The following is a 25,642-nucleotide window of genomic DNA, read 5'->3' on the forward strand; positions in this document are numbered from 1 at the left end:
TTGCCGTGACGCGCTGTTGTGACTCAAGAACTTGCGGTATTTCTGGTCACCGTACGTTTCCCCGAGGAAATGACAGTGAGTGACTCGCCTTGAACCCGCCACGATGCGACACTGCCGTCCAGGGGACACTAGAAGCACGAGGAGCTCCCTCAGAGGGGAATCAACCCACTTGGGCTGTAGGCGCCGCTAGTCCAAAGCAGCAGCTCGGTGAAGCCTTATTCACACGCGACGAGGCAGATAAATTACGTGGACGCGGACGAGAAATCTAACCTCACGAGACAGGCCACGCGTCATGTGCTGCTTGTATTTTCAAGCCATTTGCGACTATAGCGCTCTCCAGTTGCAGCTATCTGCTGTATCGGCTCCCAAACCATACATTTGGTTTGCGCAAATCGACGCACGTGAAATTCCTTCGTTAGGTCTTTTAAAAGGGACATTTCCTCCCTTGTTCATATGCTAGTCACGCTGTTCTGTCTGTATTGTACATAAATTTGAGTAGCGATAAATTGTTAAGACAAAAAGGAAAATTTCATGTCGAATATTTGCGTTTCAGGACATTTATATTTAAATAACATTAAATATTACAGAAAACATTTCTGTTGATTAGTAAGAAAGTCCCACAGCCTTTTAGAGAAGTTGAAGATAAAAAAATGAAAAATTAGGATAAAGCAAGACACGAACCCACTCTACAGTGCTTCGTACCTCATCTTCTCCACCAATTAAGCGACACAGAACTTCGACCAATGACCTCTTTTGTTACGATCATCTGACGGCTTTAATTGCCGATATGTTATCTTACAGTTAATTATAATTCCTACCAAGAAAAGCACGTATTTTTATGAATCTTCAATGTCCCGTTGCCTAGAAACGGCGTACTTTGTCACGCAGTTATAGCACCAAAATACGAAAATCGTTTAACTACAAATATAACACTCCTCTTTTTTAAGCAGGCCGGGGTGGCCGAGCGGTTCTAGACGCTTGTCTGGAACCGCGAGACCGCTACGGTCGCAGGTTCGAATCCTGCCTCGAGTATGGATGTGTGTGATGTCCTTAGGTTGGTTAGTTTTAAGTAGTTCTAAGTTCTAGGGGACTGATGACCTCAGATGTTAAGTCCCAGAGTGCTCAGAGCCATTGGAACCTCCTTTTTAATGACAGTTTAGAGAGCAGCTCCATGTGCCGGTGCTTACAAACAGCATCTATTCGTAGGATGTAAGCTATAAAACCCACCAAATATGGGCTTCAGCTGGAAGTGACATACATTGTGGCACCTTGAAAGTTCTGCATGTAACGCAAAGAGTGGTTCAAACTTTCGTGGCACGTTGCCGATACATTGCAGAACTTATACGGGGTTTACGCTGAAATGCCCTATTTTCATTTTGCTCCCAAGAAACAAATAAATGGAAGTTGGTTTACTCTTAAAAAAATAAGTTGGATGTGAAGTTGAGTTTTAAAAAAAATTGAAACATCGAAACACTTCCATGCGATCCCCTGCGGTGACTCAAAGAATGCCTATTTTGAATTCAGTTTCCATCCAGGTTCTTTGCAACATGTTCGGAGGTATGGGACCGATGACTTTCACAGTCAGAATATTCAACACCGGCATCCATATACCGTTCAATTTCACACCCTCCTCCTTTCGATTCAAATTATTAGTGTGTTCGGCGATTTCGATTGCCTCCCTGTAAGAGCCTTTCGTAATATCCGCATGTGGCCGCTAGTACTTGCGTCTCCCCGAAACGAATATGGTGGTTACCTGGTTGGAAAGCATGCTCCGCAACAGCTGATCGTTCCGTTTCTCCTCTTCTACAATTGCCCTTGTGCTCTTCCAAACGTTTTGAACAAGGGCAATTGAAGAGGAGAAACGGAACGATCAGCTGTTGCGGAGCATGCTTTCCAACCAGGTAACCACCATATTCGTTTCGGGGAGACGCAAGTACTAGCGGCCACATGCGGATATTACGAAAGGCTCTTACAGGGAGGCAATCGAAATCTCCTAACACCCTAAAATTTCAATCGAAAGGAGGAGGGCGTGAAATTAAACGGTATATGGATGCCGGTATTAAAGATGTGTACCACCTGTCCACCACTGGGTGATGGCAACGGCGATCGACGGCAGCGGACAGCGCCCAATTGCATTGACGTTTCCAAAACACGTGACGTCACGCCTCGGCGCGGGAGCGCGCGGACACAGAATTCAGCGGCAGTCAGTAGTGAGCCAGTGGGTGTGTTGGACCTTCCATCGAGCCTTAGACCCCCTTGAAGATGTCCCTCGCAGACGGGGACGAAACCTTGGGAATTGACACAGAATTCATCAACCGACCGCGGCATAACAGCCCGGATGATTATAATGGACGTGACATTTCCGGCCGCGAAAGTCTACATTTTAGTAACTTGAGGTTGTTTTGCTACAAAATGACGCATGTGCCGATTCTGTAATTTATCTCAAATTTATATATTATTCCAAAGCTGTAAAGTCCTTTCTGACTCGCCGAGTACTGAATGCCGAACCCAGAGCCTTGTTTAAATTGAAACCTCCGTCCCTCTTTATAGAAATAAGACTGTGAAAGTGAATGGGCAGCGGGTGTGACGTTAGGTGTCGGGTGTTGCAGATGCGAGAATGGACGGCCTGGCTGCTGCTCTGGCTGTGCCTGTGTGGGCGCGGCTGGGCGCTGAGCAGCGGTGCGCCCAACGGCACGTGCGCCTCGATGACGCCGCGCCACACCGGCTCGACGCCGCAGAGTTCGCCGCCGCCGTACACGGTGACGCCGTCGGTGCGGCAGGTGGCGCGCAACGGCAAGCTGACCGTGGCGCTGGCGTCGCCGCAGGGCCTGCCCATCCATGGCTTCCTGCTCGAGGCCCGCGCGCCCGGCTCCGACGAGGCCCAGGGCGCCTTCACCAGCTACCCCGACACCGCCAAGACCATCAACTGCAACGGCCGATACGCCGTGAGTACACGACTGTCCCTTAGGCCGGTATTACACTATCTAATTTCTTTGTCAAAGATGTGATCATATGTTCGTAAAATATATTTGACAAAGATATTTGACGTGGCGCTAAAACGGGGTATTACACTGTCACCATATTTTTCGTCGAAGTTAAAGATGGCTACAACTTACACTCCTGGAAATTGAAATAAGAACACCGTGAATTCATTGTCCCAGGAAGGGGAAACTTTGACACATTCCTGGGGTCAGATACATCACATGATCTCACTGACAGAAACCACAGGCACATAGACACAGGCAACAGAGCATGCACAATGTCGGCACTAGTACAGTGTATATCCACCTTTCGCAGCAATGCAGGCTGCCCCATGGAGACGATCGTAGAGATGCTGGATGTAGTCCTGTGGAACGGCTTGCCATGCCATTTCCACCTGGCGCCTCAGTTGGACCAGCGTTCGTGCTGGACGTGCAGACCGCGTGAGACGACGCTTCATCCAGTCCCAAACATGCTCAATGGGGGACAGATCCGGAGATCTTGCTGGCCAGGGTAGTTGACTTACACCTTCTACAGCACGTTGGGTGGCACGGGATACATGCGGACGTGCATTGTCCTGTTGGAACAGCAAGTTCCCTTGCCGGTCTAGGAATGGTAGAACGATGGGTTCGATGACGGTTTGGATGTACCGTGCACTATTCAGTGTCCCCTCGACGATCACCAGTGGTGTACGGCCAGTGTAGGAGATCGCTCCCCACACCATGATGCCGGGTGTTGGCCCTGTGTGCCTCGGTCGTATGCAGTCCTGATTGTGGCGCTCACCTGCACGGCGCCAAACACGCATACGACCATCATTGTCACCAAGGCAGAAGCGACTCTCATCGCTGAAGACGACACGTCTCCATTCGTCCCTCCATTCACGCCTGTCGCGACACCACTGGAGGCGGGCTGCACGATGTTGGGGCGTGAGCGGAAGACGGCCTAACGGCGTGCGGGACCGTAGCCCAGCTTCATGGAGACGGTTGCGAATGGTCCTCGCCGATACCCCAGGAGCAACAGTGTCCCTAATTTGCTGGGAAGTGGCGGTGCGGTCCCCTACGGCACTGCGTAGGATCCTACGGTCTAGGCGTGCAACCGTGCGTCGCTGCGGTCCGGTCCCAGGTCGACGGGCACGTGCACCTTCCGCCGACCACTGGCGACAACATCGATGTACTGTGGAGACCTCACGCCCCACGTGTTGAGCAATTCGGCGGTACGTCCACCCGGCCTCCCGCATGCCCACTATACGCCCTCGCTCAAAGTCCGTCAACTGCACATACGGTTCACGTCCACGCTGTCGCGGCATGCTACCAGTGTTAAAGACTGCGATGGAGCTCCGTATGCCACGGCAAAATGGCTGACACTGACGGCGGCGGTGCACAAATGCTGCGCAGCTAGCGCCATTCGACGGCCAACACCGCGGTTCCTGGTGTGTCCGCTGTGCCGTGCGTGTGATCATTGCTTGTACAGCCCTCTCGCAGTGTCCGGAGCAAGTATGGTGGGTCTGACACACCGGTGTCAATGTGTTCTTTTTTCCATTTCCAGGAGTGTATTTACGTGTCCATTCTTGCTGGCCCTCTCACTGCTATGGAGAAGCTACTCCCATATTAAGTAGGAAATCAGCATCCATTGCACCATTTAGATTGCCATCGATAAAATTGGGGCCAATTATCCTTCCTCCCATAATGCCGCACCATACATTAACCCGCCAAGGTCGCTGATATTCCAATACGTTACCGCTGTTGGTGAATTACGCTCCGTCGCTAAATAGAACGCGTGCAAAAAATCTGTCATCGTCCCGTAATTCCTCTTGTGCCCAGTGGCAGAACTGTACACGAAGTTCAAAGTCGTCGCCATGCAATTCCTGGTGCATAGAAATATGGTACGGGTGCAATCGATGTTGATGTAGCATTCTCAACACCGACGTTTTTGAGATTCCCGATTCCCGCGCAATTTGTCTGCTTCTGATGTGCGGATTAGCCGCGACAGCAGCTAAAACACCTACTTGGGTATCATCATTTGTTGCAGGTCGTGGTTGACGTTTCACATGTGGCTGAACTCTTCCTGTTTCCTTAAATAACGTAATTATCCGGCGAACGGTCCGGACACTTGGATGTCGTCGTCCAGGATACCGAGCAGCATACATAGTACACGCCCGTTGGGCATTTTGATCACAAGTCATACATCAACACGATATCGACCTTTTCCGCGATTGGTAAACGGTCCATTTTAACACGGGTAATGTTATGACGAAGCAAATACCGTCCGCACTGGCGGATTGTTACGTTTGTGACTATTAGGGCGCTATCTATCACAAAGCGAAAAAAGTGGTTCAACTAAAACATTCATATTTCTTTACGTACTACACGAATATGTAATAAAAATGGGGGTTCCCATTTAAAAAACGCAGTTGATATCCGTTTGACCTATGGCAGCACCATCTAGCGGGCCAACCATAGCGCCATCTGGTTGCGGCCTTCAAGCTGTACGAGTTTAGTTCTCCGTAGTTTTTCCGTTTGATGCTTATTTCGTGAGATATTTGGTCCGGTCACTATGAATGGACCACCCTGTATACGTGCATATCGCTATCCCATGACTCAAGTTACATAACTAATTTTGTGAGTGTTCAGAATGAATGTATGTATGGAGCAAAGGAGCAAAAGACAGTGACTCAAAGAAGAATGAATCAGGGAATTACATGCAAAAAAAAGGTTTAAATGGCTCTGAGCACTATGGGACTTAACATCTGAGGTCATCAGTCCCCTAGCACTTAGAACTACTTAAACCTAACTAACCTAAGGACGTCACACACACATCCATGCCCGAGGCAGGATTCGAACCTGCGACCGGACTGAAGTGCCTAGAACCGCCCATCTACCGCGGCCGGCAATTACATGCCACTTCTTTGAAAGAAGAAAAAACTGCAACCGACGTTTAAGTTGCCACAGCTTTCTCAAACAAAAGACTGTGCTCAGTAATTGGAAAAGAGTATGTCCCATCTGTTGACAAGAAGGGACACGGAAGTTACTAACAAAACAGTCACCTACCTAAAATCCATCTCCTGCAGAATCATAGAACAGAGTTTTAAGAAAGGAGTCTTTAGCAGAAGGATCACCTCAATTTCAAACATTTTTTTTCGCCCCAGGGAGCTCACTAATCTCCGGTGAATTTGTGCCTGCAGCACCTCTTCCATTTCCGTGCTGCATGTCTACACTTGTAATATTCTTTATACCCTCCCTTCGGGAACATGTCTCGGATATTTTTGGGAATGTGCTCTTGAGTTTTAATAGCCTGACACCAGAGCAACCCCTCATCTGCTTTTTTTCTTCGTTGTCCGTCTCCTGCCCTTCCTCCGCTTCGGCATTTGAGGTTTCTGCTTCTTCGTCCTCCCTGTATGCTACTGAAGACCGACGCACGCGTTTGACGCGTAACAGATAACTCGATAACGCGTAATTCGAGCCCCTGGTCGAAACAGTGTTCAGTGTTCGCACGTTACCCCCCCCCCCCCTCCTCCTCCTCCTCTGGTCCAGGCTAGGCCCAGGGAGGGGTGATTGCCTAAGCTGTGTCCTTCCCAAATTTCCAGATGTTCCCACAGTCAATAGTTCGGGAAGTATGAACAACCACCTGATCCCCCTGCGGGTCCGGGGGTTAGAATAGGCCCGAGGTATTCCTGCCTGTCGTAAGAGGCGACTAAAAGGAGTCCAACCCCCTCAAGGGGGTAGTTAGCGCCTGTGTCCGGAGACGGACGGTTTCACGACCTATATTCGTGGTCTTTTTGGTTGTTCACTTCTCGTTTCTTCCTTCCTTCCTTTGGTTGGTTCCTTTCTTTGTTCTTCTCCATCTCACTGTCTTCCTTAATCTTTCTCTTGCCTTCTTCTCCTTGCCTTCTTCTCCTTGCCTTCTCTGGTCTCCGCCTCGGCGTTTGAGACAGTCTGTCCACTCTCTCTTCCTTTTCCTCTTCTTCCTTCCTCCCTGTGCGCGCCTGAAGGCCGACCCACGCGTTCGCACGCGTAGCCGGTGACGGGGAACGCGTAATTCCCCGCCCTGGGTAGACAAGTAAGGCACGCACGTACCCCCTGGTAAAGGCCAGGCCCAGGGAGGGGTGATTGCCTGAGCTGATACCTTCTGACCATGCCGATTGGTCCCTTCGTCTGTTTCTCGGGAGGTGTGACCTGAGGTGTAAACATTCACCTAAGGCGGGAGTGCCCTCTGAGAGGGTCCCCATAAGGAAGGAGCGCGCCATCGGATACGCTGGCAATCATGGGGGGTTCCTCCGCAATGGATTTCTCTTCTTCTCCTCTCTCGACTTCTGCCCACAAATGGAAACTTGACCAGCCACCAGTGACCAAAGTACTACCGCCTGCCCCCACAGTTCCTCGTCGTTTCTCGATCTGAGGATGGAAAGGATTTTTCCTCTGTCAACCCTTTAGTTATCCAGAAGGGCGTAGATGCCATAGCCGGTACTGTTAAGTCTTGTACCGGGTTGCGTAATGGTACCTTGTTACTAGAAACTGAGAGCGCCTTTCAGGCACAGAAACTGCTTCGAGCCACACTCCTGTACACGTTCCCTGTCCGGGTGGAGGCTCACCGAACTTTGAATTCGTCTCGTGGTGTGGTGTATACTCGATCACTCGACGGATTGACTGACGAGGAGATTCAGTCTTTCCTCGCTGAGCAGGGCGTAACGGCTGTCCATAGGGTTATGAAAAAGGTCAACAATGACCTTGTACCGACCCGGACACTTTTCTTGACCTTTGATAGTGTTCAGCTGCCATCGCGCATCAAAGCGGGCTAAGAGGTTATTTCTGTTCGCCCCTATGCCCCGACACCTACGCGCTGCTACCAGTGTCAGCGTTATAATCACACTCGCCAGTCTTGTTCCAATGCGGCTAAATGTGTCACTTGTGGCAGGGATGCCCATGAGGGAGACTATCCACCTCCGTCTCCTCGTTGTGTGAACTGTCAGGGTGACCATGCAGCGTCCTCCCGCGACTGTCCCATCTATAAGGAAGAACGCTGTATCCAATAAATACGGGCCAAAGAGAAAGTGTCCACCTCGGCTGCTCGCAAGCTATTTGCTCGTCGGAAGCCCACGCTGCTCCCAGCGGGGAAATACAGTACTGTCCTCGCCTCTCTTCGGACTACCAGGGAGGTGGCAACCCAGACATGCGATCTGACCTTCAGCACCACGGTCGTCCGTTCGGCCAGTGCTAAGATCGCGCGGTCGACGTCTCCTCTTCCTCCCATCACCCCACAGACACAAGCCCCTTCATCAGCTTCTTCTAAGACGAAGACCCAGAAGTCAGATGCACGGGCCTTCAAGAAAGAACCGTCCCGTGCAGACTTCCTACGTACCTCGACCTCCCAGCTATCGACCAGCACTTCCACCAAACGACCTTCCAAGAAGGCTCATAGGAAGCACAGTTCTCCTTCTCCGCCACGGCGCATTTCTTCTCCTGCGCCACCCAGCGGTTGCCGACCCAGGCCGTCATCCGTTTCGCCTGGCCGCACCGCTGGTAGCCGAACATCTGGCCGTTCACTGGCGGAGGAAGCTCCCCCTCCCGGCCATCTTACCAAGAAGGCCGATGAACCTATAGAACCAATGGACGATGACAGTCCGCCTACTGATAGCGGCGGCAGTGCTCGCTCGAAGCCAGGCCCTCAGCGGCCTTCGCGGTGACCTCTTCTTTCATCTTCCTTCTCTTCTTACGATGGCACTTATTCACTGGAATATTCGCAGCATTCGCTCCAACCGAGAGGACTTGCAGTTGCTGCTCCGCTTGCACCGTCCGCTCGTCGTAGCCCTCCAGGAAACGAAGCTACGCCCATGCGATCACTTTGCCTTGGCACACTACACCTCTCTGCGTTTTGACCTACCCCCTGTGGTAGGTATTCCGGCTCATGGAGGGGTTATGTTGCTGGTCCGGGATGATCTTTACTACGATCCCATCACATTTCACACCGGCCTGCAGGCAGTTGCCATCCGCATTACTCTTCCCACTTTTACATTTTCCATTTGTACCGTTTACACTCCATCGTCGTCTGCTGTTACCAGGGCAGACATGATGCAAATTATTGCTCAGCTACCTGCACCATTTTTGTTAACTGGAGACTTCAATGCCCACCATCCCCTTTGGGGCTCTCCAGCATCCTGCCCGAGGGGCTCCCCGTTAGCAGACCTTTTCAACCAGCTCAATCTTGTCTGCCTCAATACTGGCGCCCCTACTTTTCTTTCAGACACATCTCACACCTATTCCCATTTAGACCTCTCTATATGTACTACCCAACTTGCGCGCCGGTTTGAGTGGTATGCACTTTCTGATACATATTCGAGCGACCACTTCCCGTGTGTTATCCATCTCCTGCAGCATACCCCCTCTCCGTGCTCATCTAGTTGGAACATCTCCAAAGGAGACTGGGGGCTCTTCTCTTCCAGGGCGAACTTTCAGTATCAAACCTTCACAAGCTGCGATGGTCAGGTCGCACACCTCACGGAAGTCATTCTCACTGCTGCTGAATATTCCATCCCTCACACTACTTCTTCTCCACGTCGCGTACCGGTCCCCTGGTGGACCGCAGCATGTAGAGATGCTTTACGTGCTCGTCGACGTGCTTTACGCACCTTTAAATTGTATCAATTATAAACGATTACGTGCACAGTGTCGTCGTATTATTAAAGAAAGCAAGAAAGCCAGCTGGGCTGCTTTCACAAGCACCTTCAACAGTTTTACTACTCCTTCTTCTGTTGTCTGGGGTAGCCTGCGCCGGCTATCTGGCATTAAGGTCCACTCACCAGTTTCTGGCTTGACGGTCGCGAATGACGTCCTTGTGGCCCCTGAGGATGTCTCCAATGCCTTCGGCCGCTTTTTCGTAGAGGTTTCAAGCTCCGCTCATTACCACCCTGCCTTCCTCCCCCGAAAACAGGCAGAGGAGGCTCGGCCACCTAACTTCCGCTCCTCGAATCGTGAAAGTTATAATGCCCCATTCACCATGCGGGAACTCGAAAACGCACTTGCCCGGTCACGGTCCTCCGCTCCAGGGCCTGACTCTATTCATATTCAGATGCTGAAGAACCTTTCTCCTGCGGGTAAAGGTTTCCTTCTTCGTACTTACAATCGCATCTGGATTGAGGGACATGTTCCCGCATGCTGGCGCGAGTCTGTTGTCCCGATTCCTAAGCCGGGGAAGGACAAGCACTTGCCTTCCAGTTATCGACCCATCTCGCTTACAAGCTGTGTCTGTAAGGTGATGGAGCGAATGGTTAACTCTCGTTTGGTTTGGCTGCTCGAGTCTCGACGCCTACTTACCACTGTCCAATGTGGATTTCGTAGGCGCCGCTCTGCTGTTGACCATCTGGTTACCTTGTCGACCTTCATTATGAATAACTTCTTGCGGAAGCGCCCGACCGCGGCTGTGTTCTTTGATTTGGAAAAGGCTTACGACACCTGTTGGAGGGCGGGCATTCTCCGCACCATGCATACATGGGGCCTTCGCGGTCGCCTCCCTCTTTTTATTCGTTCCTTTTTAATGGATCGACAGTTCAGGCTACGTGTGGGTTCTGTCCTGTCAGACACCTTTCGCCAGGAGAATGGGGTGCCACAGGGCTCAGTTTTGAGCGTCGCTCTCTTCGCCATAGCGATCAATCCAATAATGGATTGCCTCCCAGCTGATGTATCAGGCTCCCTTTTCGTGGACGATTTTACCATCTATTGCAGCGCGCAGCGTACATGTTTCCTGGAGCGCTGTCTTCAGCGTTCTCTTGACCGTCTTTACTCCTGGAGTGTCGCCAATGGCTTCCGTTTTTCTGCCGAGAAGACGGTCTGTATTAACTTCTGGCGCTACAAAGAGTTTCTCCCACCGTCCTTACGACTCGGTCCCGTTGCTCTCCCATTCGTGGAGACAACAAAATTTTTAGGTCTTACATTTGACAGGAAACTTAGCTGGTCTCCTCATGTGACATATTTGGCTGCCCGTTGTACCCGTTCTCTAAATGTCCTCCGTGTTCTCAGTGGTATGTCGTGGGGAGCGGATCGAACCGTCCTACTTCGCCTATATCGGTCGATCGTCCGCTCCAAGCTGGATTATGGGAGCTTCGTATACCTCTGCACGGCCATCCATCTTACGCCGCCTCAACTCCATACAACATCGGGATTTACGTCTTGCGATCGGAGCGTTTTATACTAGTCCCGTCGAGAGTCTTCATGCTGAAGCTGGTGAATTGTCACTCACCTACCGGCGCGATATACTGCTTTGTCGGTATGCCTGTCGGCTACTGTCAATGCCCGACCATCCGTCTTATCGTTCCTTTTTTGACGACTCTCTCGACCGTCAATACGGGTTGTATGTCTCTGCCCTGCTACCCCCTGGAGTTCGCTTTTGTCGCCTCCTTCAACACCTTAATTTTTCACTCCCTGCAACCTTTCGAGTGGGCGAGAGCCACACGCCACCTTGGCTCCAGGCTCAGGTTCGCGTTCACCTTGACCTCAGCTCGCTCCCAAAGGAGGTTACCCCCGATTCGGTATACCACTCCCGTTTTGTCTAACTTCGTTCGAAGTTCAATAATATGACCTTCATTTATACAGATGGCTCTAAGACCGATGACGGGGTCGGGTGTTCTTTTATTGTCGGTGCACAAAGTTTCACATACCGGCTCCATGGCCATTGTTCGGTCTTCACAGCTGAGCTCTTTGCCCTCTACCAGGCTGTTCTTTACATCTGCCGCCACCGACATTCTGCTTATGTCATCTGCTGCGATTCCCTGAGCGCCATCCAGAGCCTCAGTGATCCGTATCCGGTTCACCCTTTCGTGCACCGGATCCAACGCTCTCTTCAGCAGCTGGTGGACGACGGTTCTCCAGTTAGCTTTATGTGGGTTCCTGGCCATGTCGGTATCCCTGGGAACGAAGCTGCAGATGCCGCGGCCAAGGCTGCGGTCCTCCAGCCTCGGATAGCTTCTTGTTGTGTCCCTTCGTCCGATTCTAGCAGGGTCATTTGTCGGCGCATTTTATCGCTGTGGCATGCAGATTGGGCTGCACTTACGGACAACAAGCTTCGGGCCTTGAAACCTCTTCCCGTGGCTTGGCCGTTCTCCTCCCGCCGAGAAGGGCGGGAGGAGGTCGTTTTGGCCCGGTTACGAATTGGACACTGCCGGTTCAGCCATCGCCATCTGCTGATGGCTGCGCCGGCGCCGTTCTGCCCATGTGGGCAATTGCTGACGGTCCGCCACATTTTAACGTCCTGTCCGGATTTTAACACACTGCGTCTTGATCTTGGCCTGGCATGTACTGTTATGTCTAGACAAGACAGCCTAGACACAATGAGAGGAAGCCGAAAGGCACGCGCTTAAACTCACGCAGGCTGGCGTGAGGTCTGAAACAAGTTACGTAATGAATGCTATAAAGAAAAGTACGTAGCTTCTGGAATACTTAACTTTAATCCACATTTGTAGAACATCGCTCTTGATGATACATTAATAGAATCTCAATATCAATTGAATACGGCGCCTTGCTAGGTCGTAGCAAATGTAGCTGAAGGCTATGCTAACTATCGTCTCGGCAAATGAGAGCGTAGTTGTCAGTGATCCATCTCTGGCTAAGTCGGCTGTACAACTGGGCTGAGTGCTAGGATCTGTCTCTAGATCTGCCGTGTGGCGGCGCTCGGTCTGCCATCACTGACAGTGGCGACACGCGGGTCAGTCGTATACTAGCGGACCGCGGTCGATTTAAAAGCTACCACCTAGCAAGTGTGGTGTCTGGCGGTGACACCACACTCTAGATGCCATTTTAGCGGATGACCCACGAGCAGCTTTTCGCGTTCTTCGTTTTATCAACTTGACAAACCTCTCTGAGGACATTAGATTATGCTGTTTTTTTAATCCTATGCCTGTCAGTCTGTCTTTTATCGTGTTTTCCCTTTTAGTTGCTGTTTTAAACTTGTGCCTCGCGGTGCATTCCTAACGTAGGCTGGGTGCTAATGACCATTGAAGTTGTGCGCCCTAAAACCACAAAAATAAAAATAAAAATCACCTGATGCCCCTACCGCACTGGGAAGCTACTGCACGTCTTCTACCGGCAGCGCTCAGGTGAAATGAAATGATCGTATGGCATTTATTGGCGGGGATATCCCTCCCTTCGGGGTTCGGCCGCCGTATTGCAAGTGTTTTTAGTTGACGCTACTTCGGCGACTTGCGTGTCAATGATGATGAAAATTGACACACAATACCCAGTCCTGTGCCGGGAATCGAACCCGGGCCTCCTTGCGAGCGCTCAAGTCTGGCAGTACAAGACGCCAGATGAAAGCCTTGAGTCTCAGCTCGGCAAAAGAGCTGAAACTTTTGTGTGCAAGTTCGAAATAAAAAGAGAATGCAGAAAAAGTAGTTCTGGGCACATCCATTCATTGCTGAGCTAGATATTAACGGGTTATTTGACTCGCTTTACTATGTAAGAAATTAGTGTTATTTTCCACTACTCTGAGACTGTGTCTGTTCATTTGACGAGATCGTGGATATCTCCCGCGATTAACTGGCGAAAAAGTCACTGTCTTAAGGAAAATATCACCAGAGAAAAAGATTTTCGTGACTTGTGTACTCTGCAGCTATTTGTTGTCTGCAACGATATTTACAGTTTTAGTTGTAACCGTAAAGTATACATAGAAGTTGTCTTCAGTTTCTGTTTGAAAAGTACGTTGCTATAAACTGAAATTATATTTGTAAATGTTTAGACAAGAAGTCGGAAACCTGTCTAAAATATTTCCAGCCTGTGTTATGTATCTGGGCCATTAGCATCACTAGCTGAAACAGGAGATGCGGCTGTGCTCTTTCGGTCTGGGAGTAGGTTTTGAGGAAAAGTGACATAGCCCGGATAGTAAATGTGCTTCGTCTGTGGTGTAGAGCTCTTGTGGTTGGAGTGGAGCATCGGGAACAGGATGTGTAGATATTGAGGATCGATAACTTCCACGATCTCCAGCCTGCCAGAGTGCAGAGAGTGCGTTATTGTAAGTAGTTAGAACGCGATTGTAAAGCGGAGAGGCTTATTCTTCGAACTGAGCTTCATTTATGACCCTGGTAATTCCCAACACCTTTTTTCCAGTTTGCATTTTGGATAACTCTGAGATTGTGTCCCATGTTGCTGATTTCATCTGCATCTCGCAGATAGAATGATTCGGTCTCAAAATTACCCATAATGCTCATGTGGGCGGATAAAACTACAATCATGCTTACAAATTAAGGCTAATGCTGACGCATGGTGAAACAACGCTCTGATGGGCGGTTTGCGGGTTTAAATCACCTCTGGGTATGACCATGCGGTGCGTTTGACTTGCGGTCGTCGCACGGTGGCGCTGGCAGCAGTCCACATACGCAAAGGTGTGTTGGTGCATGTCACAGTACGGTGCAGCGAGTAAGTGTGCAGACATTTTCAGACGTGCTAATGGTGACTGTGTTCTTTGAGCCATTTTCAACACACACATTGATGACGTTATGAGGGGTAGAATACTAGGGCGACTGGAGGCTGGTCAAACACAGCAGGTCGTAGCATGGTACCTCCGTGTGCCACAAAGTGTGATCTCAAGATTATGGCAACGATTCCAGCAGACAGGAATGTGTCCAGGCGCTACAGTACCGGACGTCTACAGTGTTCAACACCACAAGAAGACCGATATCTCACCACCAGTGCCTGCAGACGGCCACGGAGTACTGCAGGTAGCCTTGCTCGGGACCTTACTGCAGCCACTGGAACAGTTGTCTCCAGGCACACAGTTTACAGACGACTGAACAGGCTGGGTTTATTCTCCCGGAGACCTGCAAGATGCATTCCACTGACCCCTGGTCACAAGAGAGCCCGTAAAACCTGGTGTCAAGAACACAGTACATGGTCATTGGAGCAGTGGTCCCAGGTTATGTTCACGGACAAGTCCAGGTATAGTCTGAACAGTGATTCTCGCCGGGTTTTCATCTGGCGTGAACCAGGAACCTGATACCAATCCCTTAAAGTCCTTGAAAGGGACCTGTATGGAGGTCGTGGTTTGATGGCGTGGGGTGGGATTATGATTGGTACACGTACACCCCTGCAGGTCTTTGGCAGAGGAACTGTAACAGGACAGGTGTATCGGGACGTCATTTTGCACCAGTATGTTTGCCTTTTCTGGGGTGCAGTGGGTCCGACCTTCCTCCTGATGGATGATAAACGTAGGGCCCCACCGAGCTGCCATTGTGGAGGAGTACCTTGAAACAGGAGATATCAGGCGAATGGAGTGGCCTGCCTGTTCTTCAGACCTAAAACCCATCGAGCACGTCTTGGGTGCTCTCGGTCGACGTATCGCTGCACGTCTTCAAATCCCTAGGACACTTCAGGAGCTCCGAAGAGCACTAGCGCAAGAATGGGAGGCTATATCCCAGCAGCTGCTCGACCACCTGATCCAGAGTATGCACCCCATTGTGCGGTCTGTGTACGTGTGCATGATGATCATATCCCATATTGATGTCGGGGTACATGCGCAGGAAACAGTGGCTTTTTGTAGCACATGTGTTTCGGGGCGGTTTTCTCAACTTATCACCAATACCGTGGACTTACAGATCTGTGTCATGTGTGTTCCCTATGTGCCTATGCTATTAGCGCCAGTTTTGTGTAGTGCCACGTTGTGTGGCACCACATTTTGCAATTATCCTTAATTTATGAGCGGCAGGTGAGCACTTGGCAACTCAGCTGGCGTCGTGGTGTGGAAGTGGCCATAAGCCTGCCGGCAGAGATGCCAAACTCAGGTAGCTGCCAGGTGCGAGAGGCTCCATTGCGCCCCACGCTTTGATTTTGGGTCTCTGCCAGCAGGCCTGCCATGGGATCCCAGTGCTGTAGGGACCTAAGGCAGGTGAGCCTGCCTCTGAGCGCGCGACCGCGGTTGGAAGGAGCGCGGCGGAGGAGAAGCTGGCAGTCGTGGGGGATTTGTTTGCAATGAGCCAATCACAATGTCAGTCTGTCTACTCAACGTAAACAGAATGAGGCCAGAGTTCGAAGAATCACCCAACTGCACCTCAGTTCGTAGTGGTATCACGTACTGATGTAGGTCAGTCCTTTGCTACGGTTAATCCGTTCATTTTTCAGAAAGGTGATATGCAGTTGCAGGCCCTATGAAATGCTGCTCTTGCTTACGTAATTGAATTTTGCCTCTGGGGGACCAATTGTGATTTTCAAGCCCTACAATTGCTTACAATTTTGCTCCTCCAAGGCTGTACTGTTCTTGTCGAGGCCTGTCGAACACTTGAGTCCTTCGCATGGTGTTATTTATACTCGGCTGCTTGGTGATCTGGCGAAGGTGAAATTCGAACTTGTCTCTCTGATCAGGGCGTCAGTGCAGTCCATTGGGGAATGAAAAAGGTTGATGCTACCTTAGTACCTACGGCCACTCTTTTTTCTGATGTTTGATCGAGTAATGCTTACATCAAAGATCAAACCAGGCTGTAAAGTCATCACGTTTTGACTGTACATTCCAAACCTAATGCATTGCTGCCAGTGTCAATGTTACAACCACACTCGCATGTCCTGTCAAAACATGGCCGAATGTATTACTTGCGGTTGGGATGCTAATGAGGGCAATTGCCAGCCTCCTCTTCCCCACTGTATCAGTTGTAATGGCGACCATGCAGCCTCATCCCGAGAATGTCCCGTGTATCTCGATGAGCGGGCCATTCAGGAGAGCCGGGTGAAGGGAAAAGTACCTTACCCTGTCTTCCGCAGGTTGCTGGCTAGTTGAAAGCCATACATTTTACCATCTGGCACTTGCAGTTCCGTTCTTGGTATGCCTCGCTCTACGGAGGACATGGCCACCCAGGTTTGCAGCTCAAGTTCCGCACTGCAGTTGTAAAATCGCCCAGTATCATGGCAGCATCCCAATTTCCTCCTCTCACAGCTGCGCACCAAGCCAACAAATCTTCATCCCCGGCGACGAAATCACCTGCTTCACAACCGGCAGGCTCGAAAGGACATACGGAACACTCCCATGAAGACTTGTTACGTCCCTCCAGTCAACGAACATCTGAGCCTTCATGTGCCAAAAGCAAAGGTTCTAAGAAATCAAAGAAAGGCAAGTGGTCTTCTCCTTTCCCAACTCGGGGAATCTCTTAAACGGTATCTCCGTGTGGTACTCACCCCGCTGACCTCCCATTTTGCTGGTGCGCACTACCTACTGTTTTTCCACCCTGGGATCCATATGCCGACCCAGAGAGAATGCCGCCGGCTATGTAGATGTCGTGGAACAGGATCCTCCAGCCTCTGCGCCCTGTAGCAGTGAGTCCTCAAAGGCTGGCACTCGGCAGCTGTCTAGGTGACAACCCTTCATTTGTTCCCTCCTCCCCTTTCCCCACTTTGACTCTCCTCCAATGGAACGTTCACGGCATTATATTCAACAAAGAGGCATTACAGCTGCTCTTGGAATCGTAGCGTCCACTTGTTTTCTGACTCCCAGAAACAAAAATTGCATCTTTGAGAGTGCTTTGACCTCTGACATTTCTGTCTGGTCCACTTTGACCTTACCCCCAGGACGGCATTCCACCTCGTGGGGGAGTCATGCTGGTCATCTGGGATGACATTCATAGCCAAACCATCTCACTGAACACACAGCTACAAGCTGTTGCAATCCATATTATCCTTCCTCGCTTCCCTTTTCTCTTTGCGACGTCTACATCCCTGCGTCATTCCGTGTCACCAGGGCAGATTTCCTCCAGTTTATTGGTCAACTCTCTCATCCCTTTTTGCTGCTTGGTGACTTTAATGCACACTACACCCTTTCAGGCTCGCCCAGAAACAGTCGGAGAGGTACCCTCTTGGCTGAACTCAATCAATTCAATATCATTTGTTTTAACACTGGCGCACCCCCTTTCTTTGACTCCACACACACCTATTCCCATAATGGACTTCTCGTTCTGCACTGCCCAGCTTGGTCATTGTCTAGATAGCCCGTTCTCTCCGACATGTACTCGAGTGACGATTTCCTGTGTCATATCCATTTGCTGACTCGTATCCCACCTGTGTGTAAACTCAACTGGCAGTTTTGTAAAGCCGACTGGAAGGAAACTCCTCCCAGGCAACCTTCGAAGAACAACATTTCCCCAGGTGTGATGACCAGGTACAGTAACTTAGAAACGTTTTCCTTATTGCCGCAGAATGTTCCATACCCCACATTTCATCTTTACTGTGCCGTGTCCTGGACTGAGGCACGCCATGACAAGATTCGTACGCAGAGATGTGCTCTCTGCGTTTTTAATAATCTTACGATGGTGAACTGTATTCCTTATAAACAGTTAGGTGCACAGTGTTGTTGCATTCTTCGAAATAGCTAAACAGGTAGCTGGATCTCATTTACTAGTTCTTTTAACAGTCTCGCTCCCTCTTCTGTTGTGTGGGGCCAATACCATCTGCTTTCTAGAACCAGAGTCCATTCCCCAATTTCTGGACTGACCATAGCAGATGTCACTGTGGACCCTACTGCTATCTCCAACGCTATTTTTAAAGCTCCATCCCCTATCCTCCTTCGGAAAGAGGTGGCTTGGGTGATAACCTTTTCATCTTAGGATGGTGGATGCTACAGTGCCGCAGGCTAGGCGCAAATTGAGACGCGTATAGCGCGTGCGGCGCGACGCAGCGCTGCGCGCATTTTTGTATCATCACAGGTTCAAATGGAACCGCGCAAATTGCGACGCGACGCGACTGGGACGCGACACGCGCCTGCGCCAGGTCGCGCGGCGTTGTGGTTGAGGCACAGTTTCTCGCGCCGCGCGTCGCACGTGCCTCGCTAGCACCGTGAGAAATTGGAGCGGGGAGCGGAAAAGTAGCCCGGCTGTATGCTCACATCGGCACGGCGCATATGAGCAGTGGTAGTATTGCCCATAAGATAAATTTTGCCTTACTGTGTACTAAATTTTATTGCCTTTGGATAGTATTTCGTTTTCGCCATTTAAACGCTCCTGCTTTCTTCGTTAGTACATGATACTTTTCTGTTATATGTGTAGATGTAGATCTGTTGTTTATATATGTATAGTTTTGTTTTTCATCTGTCAAGAAAAATGCATACTTCAGTAACTGATGAGCCATTGGCCGCTGGAATTGTATCATATGCCTCTGCGATGTTTTCAGATCGCAAGAAGGGACAGAGGGTAGTGAATAAGGAAGCAAGGAATATTATAAAATCATGTGATTAAGAATCAAGGCAGGAAAGTAAAGCAAGGTTATCTTCTCGCTGCCTAGTATGCTGGCATATCTGTACGATCTGTTACAAAAAATTTAGAAAAGGATAATCTCCACATGTGTGATCCCTTTGTGCTCCTGGTAAAAAGCGTCCAAAATGTGAAATATAGAAGTTTCATTGTGATTACTTGGATATGAATGTAATAATACACACTGTACTACATGCATGTCAACATCACATTTCCACTGCAAGCTAGAAACATTCGAAAAGCAGTCACAAATAACAATGTTTTAATTGGTTCGCCGTGATGAGAAAAAACATTTCAATTGTTCCATGCACATTATCAGCATTAATAAACAAATTATACAACAGGCTACACAAATGAAGAAAATGGTCGGTATTGTTACGAAAGTAGGAATATCCTAAAAGAGTGTTATGATTAGATATATTTAATTTGTTGAAATGTACTGTTGACAAAGGCAGATCTACTTTCATGACAATGTTTTTCGAACTCCAACTCACAAGGCACACATGGCTAGCTTGAGCATTTCTGTCGCGCTCATTATCCTCTGCTGCTGAAAATACACTGACCATTGTGTTGTGCGACAGATCAATTGTTTATTTTTCTCAATAACTATTTTATTCGCGATCACACATTGTCAGTTTGGCAAGCCGTAGGTGAGTAACCAGTATCTGGCATGTGGCTATCATTCCGCTCGAAGGAATAGTCAGATCACGAGAAGAAATAAAATCCTTTGGTAAGTTTCCATTCCAGTCGCTCAGTGTTAAAAATACAATGGGTTACGGGGATTCCACCAAAATTCCAACAGAATTGGCAATCTATTTTTGTGTGAGTTGTTAACCTTTTGTCGGCCGGGGTGGCCGAGCGGTTCTGGGCGTTACAGTCTGGAGCCGCGCGACCGCTACGGTCGCAGGTTCGAATCCTGCCTCGGGCATGGATGTGCGTGATGTCCTTAGGTTAGTTAGGTTTAAGTATTTCTAAGTTCTAGGGGACTGATGACCTCAGAAGTTAAGTCCCATAGTGCTCAGAGCCATTTGAACTACTTCGTTAAACCTTTGCTCATTCGAAGAAACATCACCGTTTGTAACAGCCACATTTCTCTTGGCTACAGGTTTAATTGTACTCTTACTTCCTTTGTCACAGTGTAATTTGCCAAACTCATCTCACAGCAGCTAATGCGACAGAATTCCGAAACGGAGTGCCTCATTAAACAAGTAATTGGCAATCACAGAGTTCAGTAGCTTACGAAAAACCTCATAGTGTCGGTTTGCAGTAACATAAAAGAAGAAATTTCATGTTTATTTTCATTCTAGGAAACTCTGGTTTCGCTAGCTGTTGATAACTCTTAAAAAATTACAGTCGCTGGAGTGAAATAAATAAAAATGGAAGTACTGATATATCGCCATAGATAAGAAAGTTCCGTATGTTTCAGAATTGTCAAACACTCTCCTCCTTGTGAGCTCTCATTCGCCAAACTTTCGTTTCGATGTCTCGAGCGGTTTAGGAGATATGAGAGATGTTGCGAGTATTTCATACTTGCGGACGTGAGATCGGAAGTGACCGCGATACATGGGATCAATTTTCTCGAAATGGGGGGCAGATAGAGACCTCCTCCCAAGTCTAAACAAAAATTCAACATGTTAGCTAAATTTCATATGCAGCAACATATGGTGTAATACGCGCCAAACGCAAAATCATAGCGACCCCTAATTTTAGTTGCAAACTTTTGAGTTTCGCGTAGTGTCTTACTAAAATGTGTACCTCACAATAAGGATGGTCATTAGCGAGGTGAAGGGCACTTCGCCACGAAGCTGACATATAACCAAGGCAAAAATCAAATATTTTCAGTGAATAGCTTCTGTAAAATCGTTTGAGAAAGATAACAGGTTGCACGCGGTTCGGTTCTGTCAGCGCAGAGCGTCGCCAGTCGGCGCGTGCCAAGTGTGGTGTACGCGTCGCAATATGCGCTGCACCCGCGCGACTCGTGCGTGTCGCGCTGTAGTGTCGTGTCACGTCACACGTGCTACACGCGTCTCAATTTGCGCCTAGCCTGAGGGAGCTAAATCATGCTCTCAGTTCATTCCAATCTTTTGCCCCAGGGGCAGACATGTGCACATTCAGATGTTGCACACCTTTTTCTTTTGCTGGCTAGGACTTTGTCCTTCATATGTACAATCACATTTGGGCAGATCGCACATTTCCCAGATGCTGGTGTGAAGTCACTGTCATACCCATACCTAAGGTAAAACACCTTCCTTCTAGCTACCACCCATTTCTCACCAGCTGTGTTCGCGAGGTGATTGATCTAAAATTTGTGGCTGGTTGGTATTGTGACTCGAATCTTGCAATCTACTAACCACTGCACGATGTGGATTTTGAGCGCGTCGTTCTGCAGTTGACCATCTCGTCACTTTGTCGACCCTTGTCATGAATGGTTTTCTGTGGATACACCAAACTCTGAGTGGGATATTGATTTAGGGAAACTCTCTAAGACCTGCTGCAGGACTGGTATCCTCCGTACTCTATACTTGAGGGACTTCAGAGGCTGCCTGCTCCATTTCCTCCAGGAATTTTTAAAACACACAGTTTTCAATGTACGTATTGGCTTGGCTTTGTTGGAAACTTTACCCAGGTGGACGAGGTGCCCGAAAGCTCTGTCCTGAGCTTCGTCCTCTTCGATATTGCCATTAACGCTATTATGGCCTGTCTCCCGCCTGGCATCTCGGGCTCCCTTTCATTGACGACTCTGTGATCTGTTGCAGTTCTCCACAGATGTCTCCTTGATTGGAGTCTTCAGTGATGTCTCGATAGTATTTACTCGTGGAGCATCGACAATGGATTTTTTCCACTGATAAAACCATTTGTGTGAAATATTGTTCCATTGTCTTTACATATTGCTTGTTTCTCTTCTGTTAGCTGAAACAAACAAATTCCAGGGGCTCATGCCTGACAGAAAACTTTTTCGGTCCTCTCACTTGTCTTAGCTGGTCACCTGCTGTACCCAGTTCCTCAATGCCCTACGTGTCCTAAGTGGTACTTCCTGCGATGTGGATCAGACCACCCTCCCCCATTTGTACTGATCCCTTGTGTGTTTGAAATTAGATTATGAGTGTTTCGTTTATTCGTCTGCACGTCTATCCTCCTTAGTCTATCTTAATATGATCCACCGTCGTGGAACCTGTTTGGCCACAGGCACCTTTCACACTAGCCTGGTTGAGGGTCTCTATGCAGGAGTTGCCAAACTACCACTGTCACACCAGCATGATGTTCTCATTGGATTATGCTTGCTGTTTGTCTGTCGTGCCTGGCCATCCATACTATGCCTCTTTTTTTTGATGACTCCCTTGACCACCAGTACGGGGCACATCCTTCTTCTGTTGCCTCCCAAAGTTCACTTTTGGCAATTACTTCGGAAGCTTAATTTCATGCTACCTGCCACATTCTCAGTGCGTGTGAACCCTTCATCACCTCGGCTTCGTGTGGCGACCCGTGTTCCTCTTGGACTTCATTTGCTTTGTAAGGAAACTACAGAAGATTAGATTGATCACTGTTTCTTTACCTTTGCACACAGGTTAGCGTTAGCACATTCGTGTTCACTGATTGCTCAAAGACTGACTGTGGTGGTGGGTGTGCCTCAGCGATTGGTACCACCCATTTTTGGTATCTGCTTCTGAAATATTGTTCAGTAGTTACAGCAGAGGTCTCTGCCCTCTACCAGGCTATGCAGTACATCAGACAACACAGGATTTTAAATTTTTATACACTCCAGTTCTGTCAGTGCCCTTCAGAGCCTCTGTGTGCTGTACACATCCTTTAGTGAAATGGGTCCAAGAAAGCATCCACTTACTCACTCTTGAGGGAGCCACTGTGATTTAAGTGGGTTCCTGGTCACATTGGTCTGAAGGGGGAGAAGGCTGGGCAGGTGGTGTCACTTTGGCATCATCACTGGTCCTCTCTTCATGCAAACAAGCTCCAGAGACTTTAACGTTTCCCAGGAGTTTAGTCAACCTCCTCTTCGCCCTCTCACTGTAAGAAGATTATTTTAGCTAGGTTTCATGTTGGGCACTGTCCCTTTAGCCGTCATTTGTTAGATGGTGATTCCCCTACCACAGTATGCTCACTGGTGTCAACCTTAGACAGTTCCCAATTTCCTGACTGAATGCTCTTCTTTTTAACCACTTGCATTCTAGTGTATGTTTGCCATATGAGTTATTAGCCATTTTCGAGAATGACGTGCTGGTTGTCAAAGCCTCAGTTGTTTTTGCGACCTAATGCACACGCGCGTATTCTGAAACTGTCATGTGAAGCCAATCTCGCACTTTGCTCACTTTACAATACTGTAATTATGGGTTAAGAAATCTGGTGGCAGCAGTATTTTTAGGCTTCAGAAAAGCATTTGATTCAGCATCGCACCAACACTTAATAATGAATGAGCTATCGTGCAGATTATCACACAAAATTTGTCACTATTGAAAATTTCTTGGTAGGGAGGACCCAGTTTGGATATCTTAGATGGTGAGACCTTGAAACCTTCAGAAGGAACTTCTGAAATGATTAGAAAAGTGCATTGGGACAATTGCTGTTAATGTTTAATATTAATGACTTGACAACCAATATTAATAGAATCTTAGACATTTTGCAGATGATGCAGTTATTTGTAATGAAGCACTATTTCAAATGAAAAGGCCAAGATACCTGATCAGAGCTTGTGTCTCCTCCTGGTGACTCTTCTGCGATTTGTACATCAATGGAGATGAGATAATTAAGGCAATACAAACATCAGATTCTCAAGTGAAGAAAATTTTCAGTCTAGCAAGGAATCCAAAATGGGATCCTGCAATCTAGAGGCTGTGACACTGACAGCTAGACTGTGAGCTGCACTAGTATTAAATTATACTCTGATAAGATTTCAAACTGGTGCAAAGATTTCCAACTTCCCTTAAATATTCAGAAATGTGAAGTTATACACTTCACAAAACACACGGAAGTAGGATCCTATGACTAAAATATTAATGATCGATAATTAAAGTTGGAAAACCCTAAGCAAATACAGAGTTGTAACAATTTCCAAGCGTATGAAATGGGATGATAAAATATGCTTAACTGCAAGTAAAACTTGGCTACACTGCTCGAATACTGGGCAAAAAACTGTCAGGATACAGAGGAAAGACTTGGCTATGATCTGTCAAAGAATATTACTAGAGTGAGAGAGACACTTGCCGAATAGGGCTTACCAGGTATATTAATGCAAACAGAGAACAGCAACACAAATGGTCACAGGTTTGCTTGACCCATGGAAGAACATTACAGAAACGCTGAAAAACTGAAACTGGCAGATGCTTGAAGGTATACCTGGTTTCATGTGAAAGTCTCCTTACGAAGTTTAAAAAACAGTTGAGTGCTCTTAAGTATATACTACAGTCCTTTTGTATCAACCTGTAGGTACCATGAACACATGGTTAGACTGGATACAGTGCTCGCATAGGCATTTAAGCAATTATTGTCCCTGCACTCCAAATTGGAATAGAAAAGAAATTGTAGTGTGTGTTGCAATGGGCAGTACCATCTGAGTGATTTGCAGAGTATACATCTGAAGTACATGAGTGAGAAGAAATAGTGTAATAAGCTTTTTATGTTACTGTAAACACAATACACAATAACCTAATCGTCTATCATTTCCCACTTTTCTTACATTAAGTATAAAGTTACATGCGAAGCGCATGTGCAGTATTTTTCTGTTTCTTTGTGTCCTCTTTTTCTCTTGTTTCCATTTCTTCCACTGATTTTCTGATACACAGTTCTGCTTAATGACTTGTTTCAGTCGGCAGTAACTCATAAGGATGCTTCAAAGAAAAATTCCTTAACTTTTGAGTGGACAGCACCAGACGAAGACATAAAAACATTTGTTTTCCGGTGAGTAATTTATAATGGCTTTCATAATTGCAGGACTTAGGAATATTCATTAAGGTTATTGTAATCATGAATATTTAAGTAAGCCATTGTATTTAGTCACTAACAAAGTAAAATACATACCACAAAACAAAATTGTTAACTTGGGGGTATGGAAAACTAAATTGTCTATTATACATTTGTAGAGTTAAACATCTATTACTTTGTAGCTCTTATTTTATAATGGCTCTTATATAGTATATTTTTACAACAAAGATGAGGAAAAATAAAGCTGCTTATTACTATTATACCATTTGATGATATTATAAGTTGATCGTATAGCATTTCTGCAGCAGTCTGTTGGGAATAAACTCAAGTGTCCTGTAGCAGCTTTATCTTTGTGCTGTGAGTTTAATTTATCAAGATGTATGCAAATTGTACAAACTACATTATCCTAATTGTCAGGGATATTTAGTGAAAAGCTGTACATACTAGAATAAAATTTTCATACAACTAATGGTTATGGTACTCATTTTTAATTATTGTTTGTTAGTATTGTTAGTTTTTTGAAATATCTTC

At 47.9% G+C, this 25,642-nt stretch overlaps 1 protein-coding gene across 1 annotated transcript in view; it reads left to right on the top strand.

Moving 5' to 3' along the window:
* The window catches only part of LOC126191418 (putative ferric-chelate reductase 1 homolog), a 355,430-nt gene that overhangs the window by 282,260 nt on the left and 47,528 nt on the right, over positions 1-25,642 (top strand). The window contains exons 2-3 of the mRNA XM_049932290.1: positions 2,610-2,945; positions 24,996-25,087. Of these exons, the coding sequence (XP_049788247.1) occupies positions 2,610-2,945; positions 24,996-25,087 (428 nt within the window). The remainder of the gene's footprint in view (positions 1-2,609; positions 2,946-24,995; positions 25,088-25,642) is intronic.

Source organism: Schistocerca cancellata, chromosome 6 (assembly GCF_023864275.1).
Source record: "Schistocerca cancellata isolate TAMUIC-IGC-003103 chromosome 6, iqSchCanc2.1, whole genome shotgun sequence".
In the NCBI taxonomy this organism is placed as follows: domain Eukaryota; kingdom Metazoa; phylum Arthropoda; class Insecta; order Orthoptera; family Acrididae; genus Schistocerca; species Schistocerca cancellata.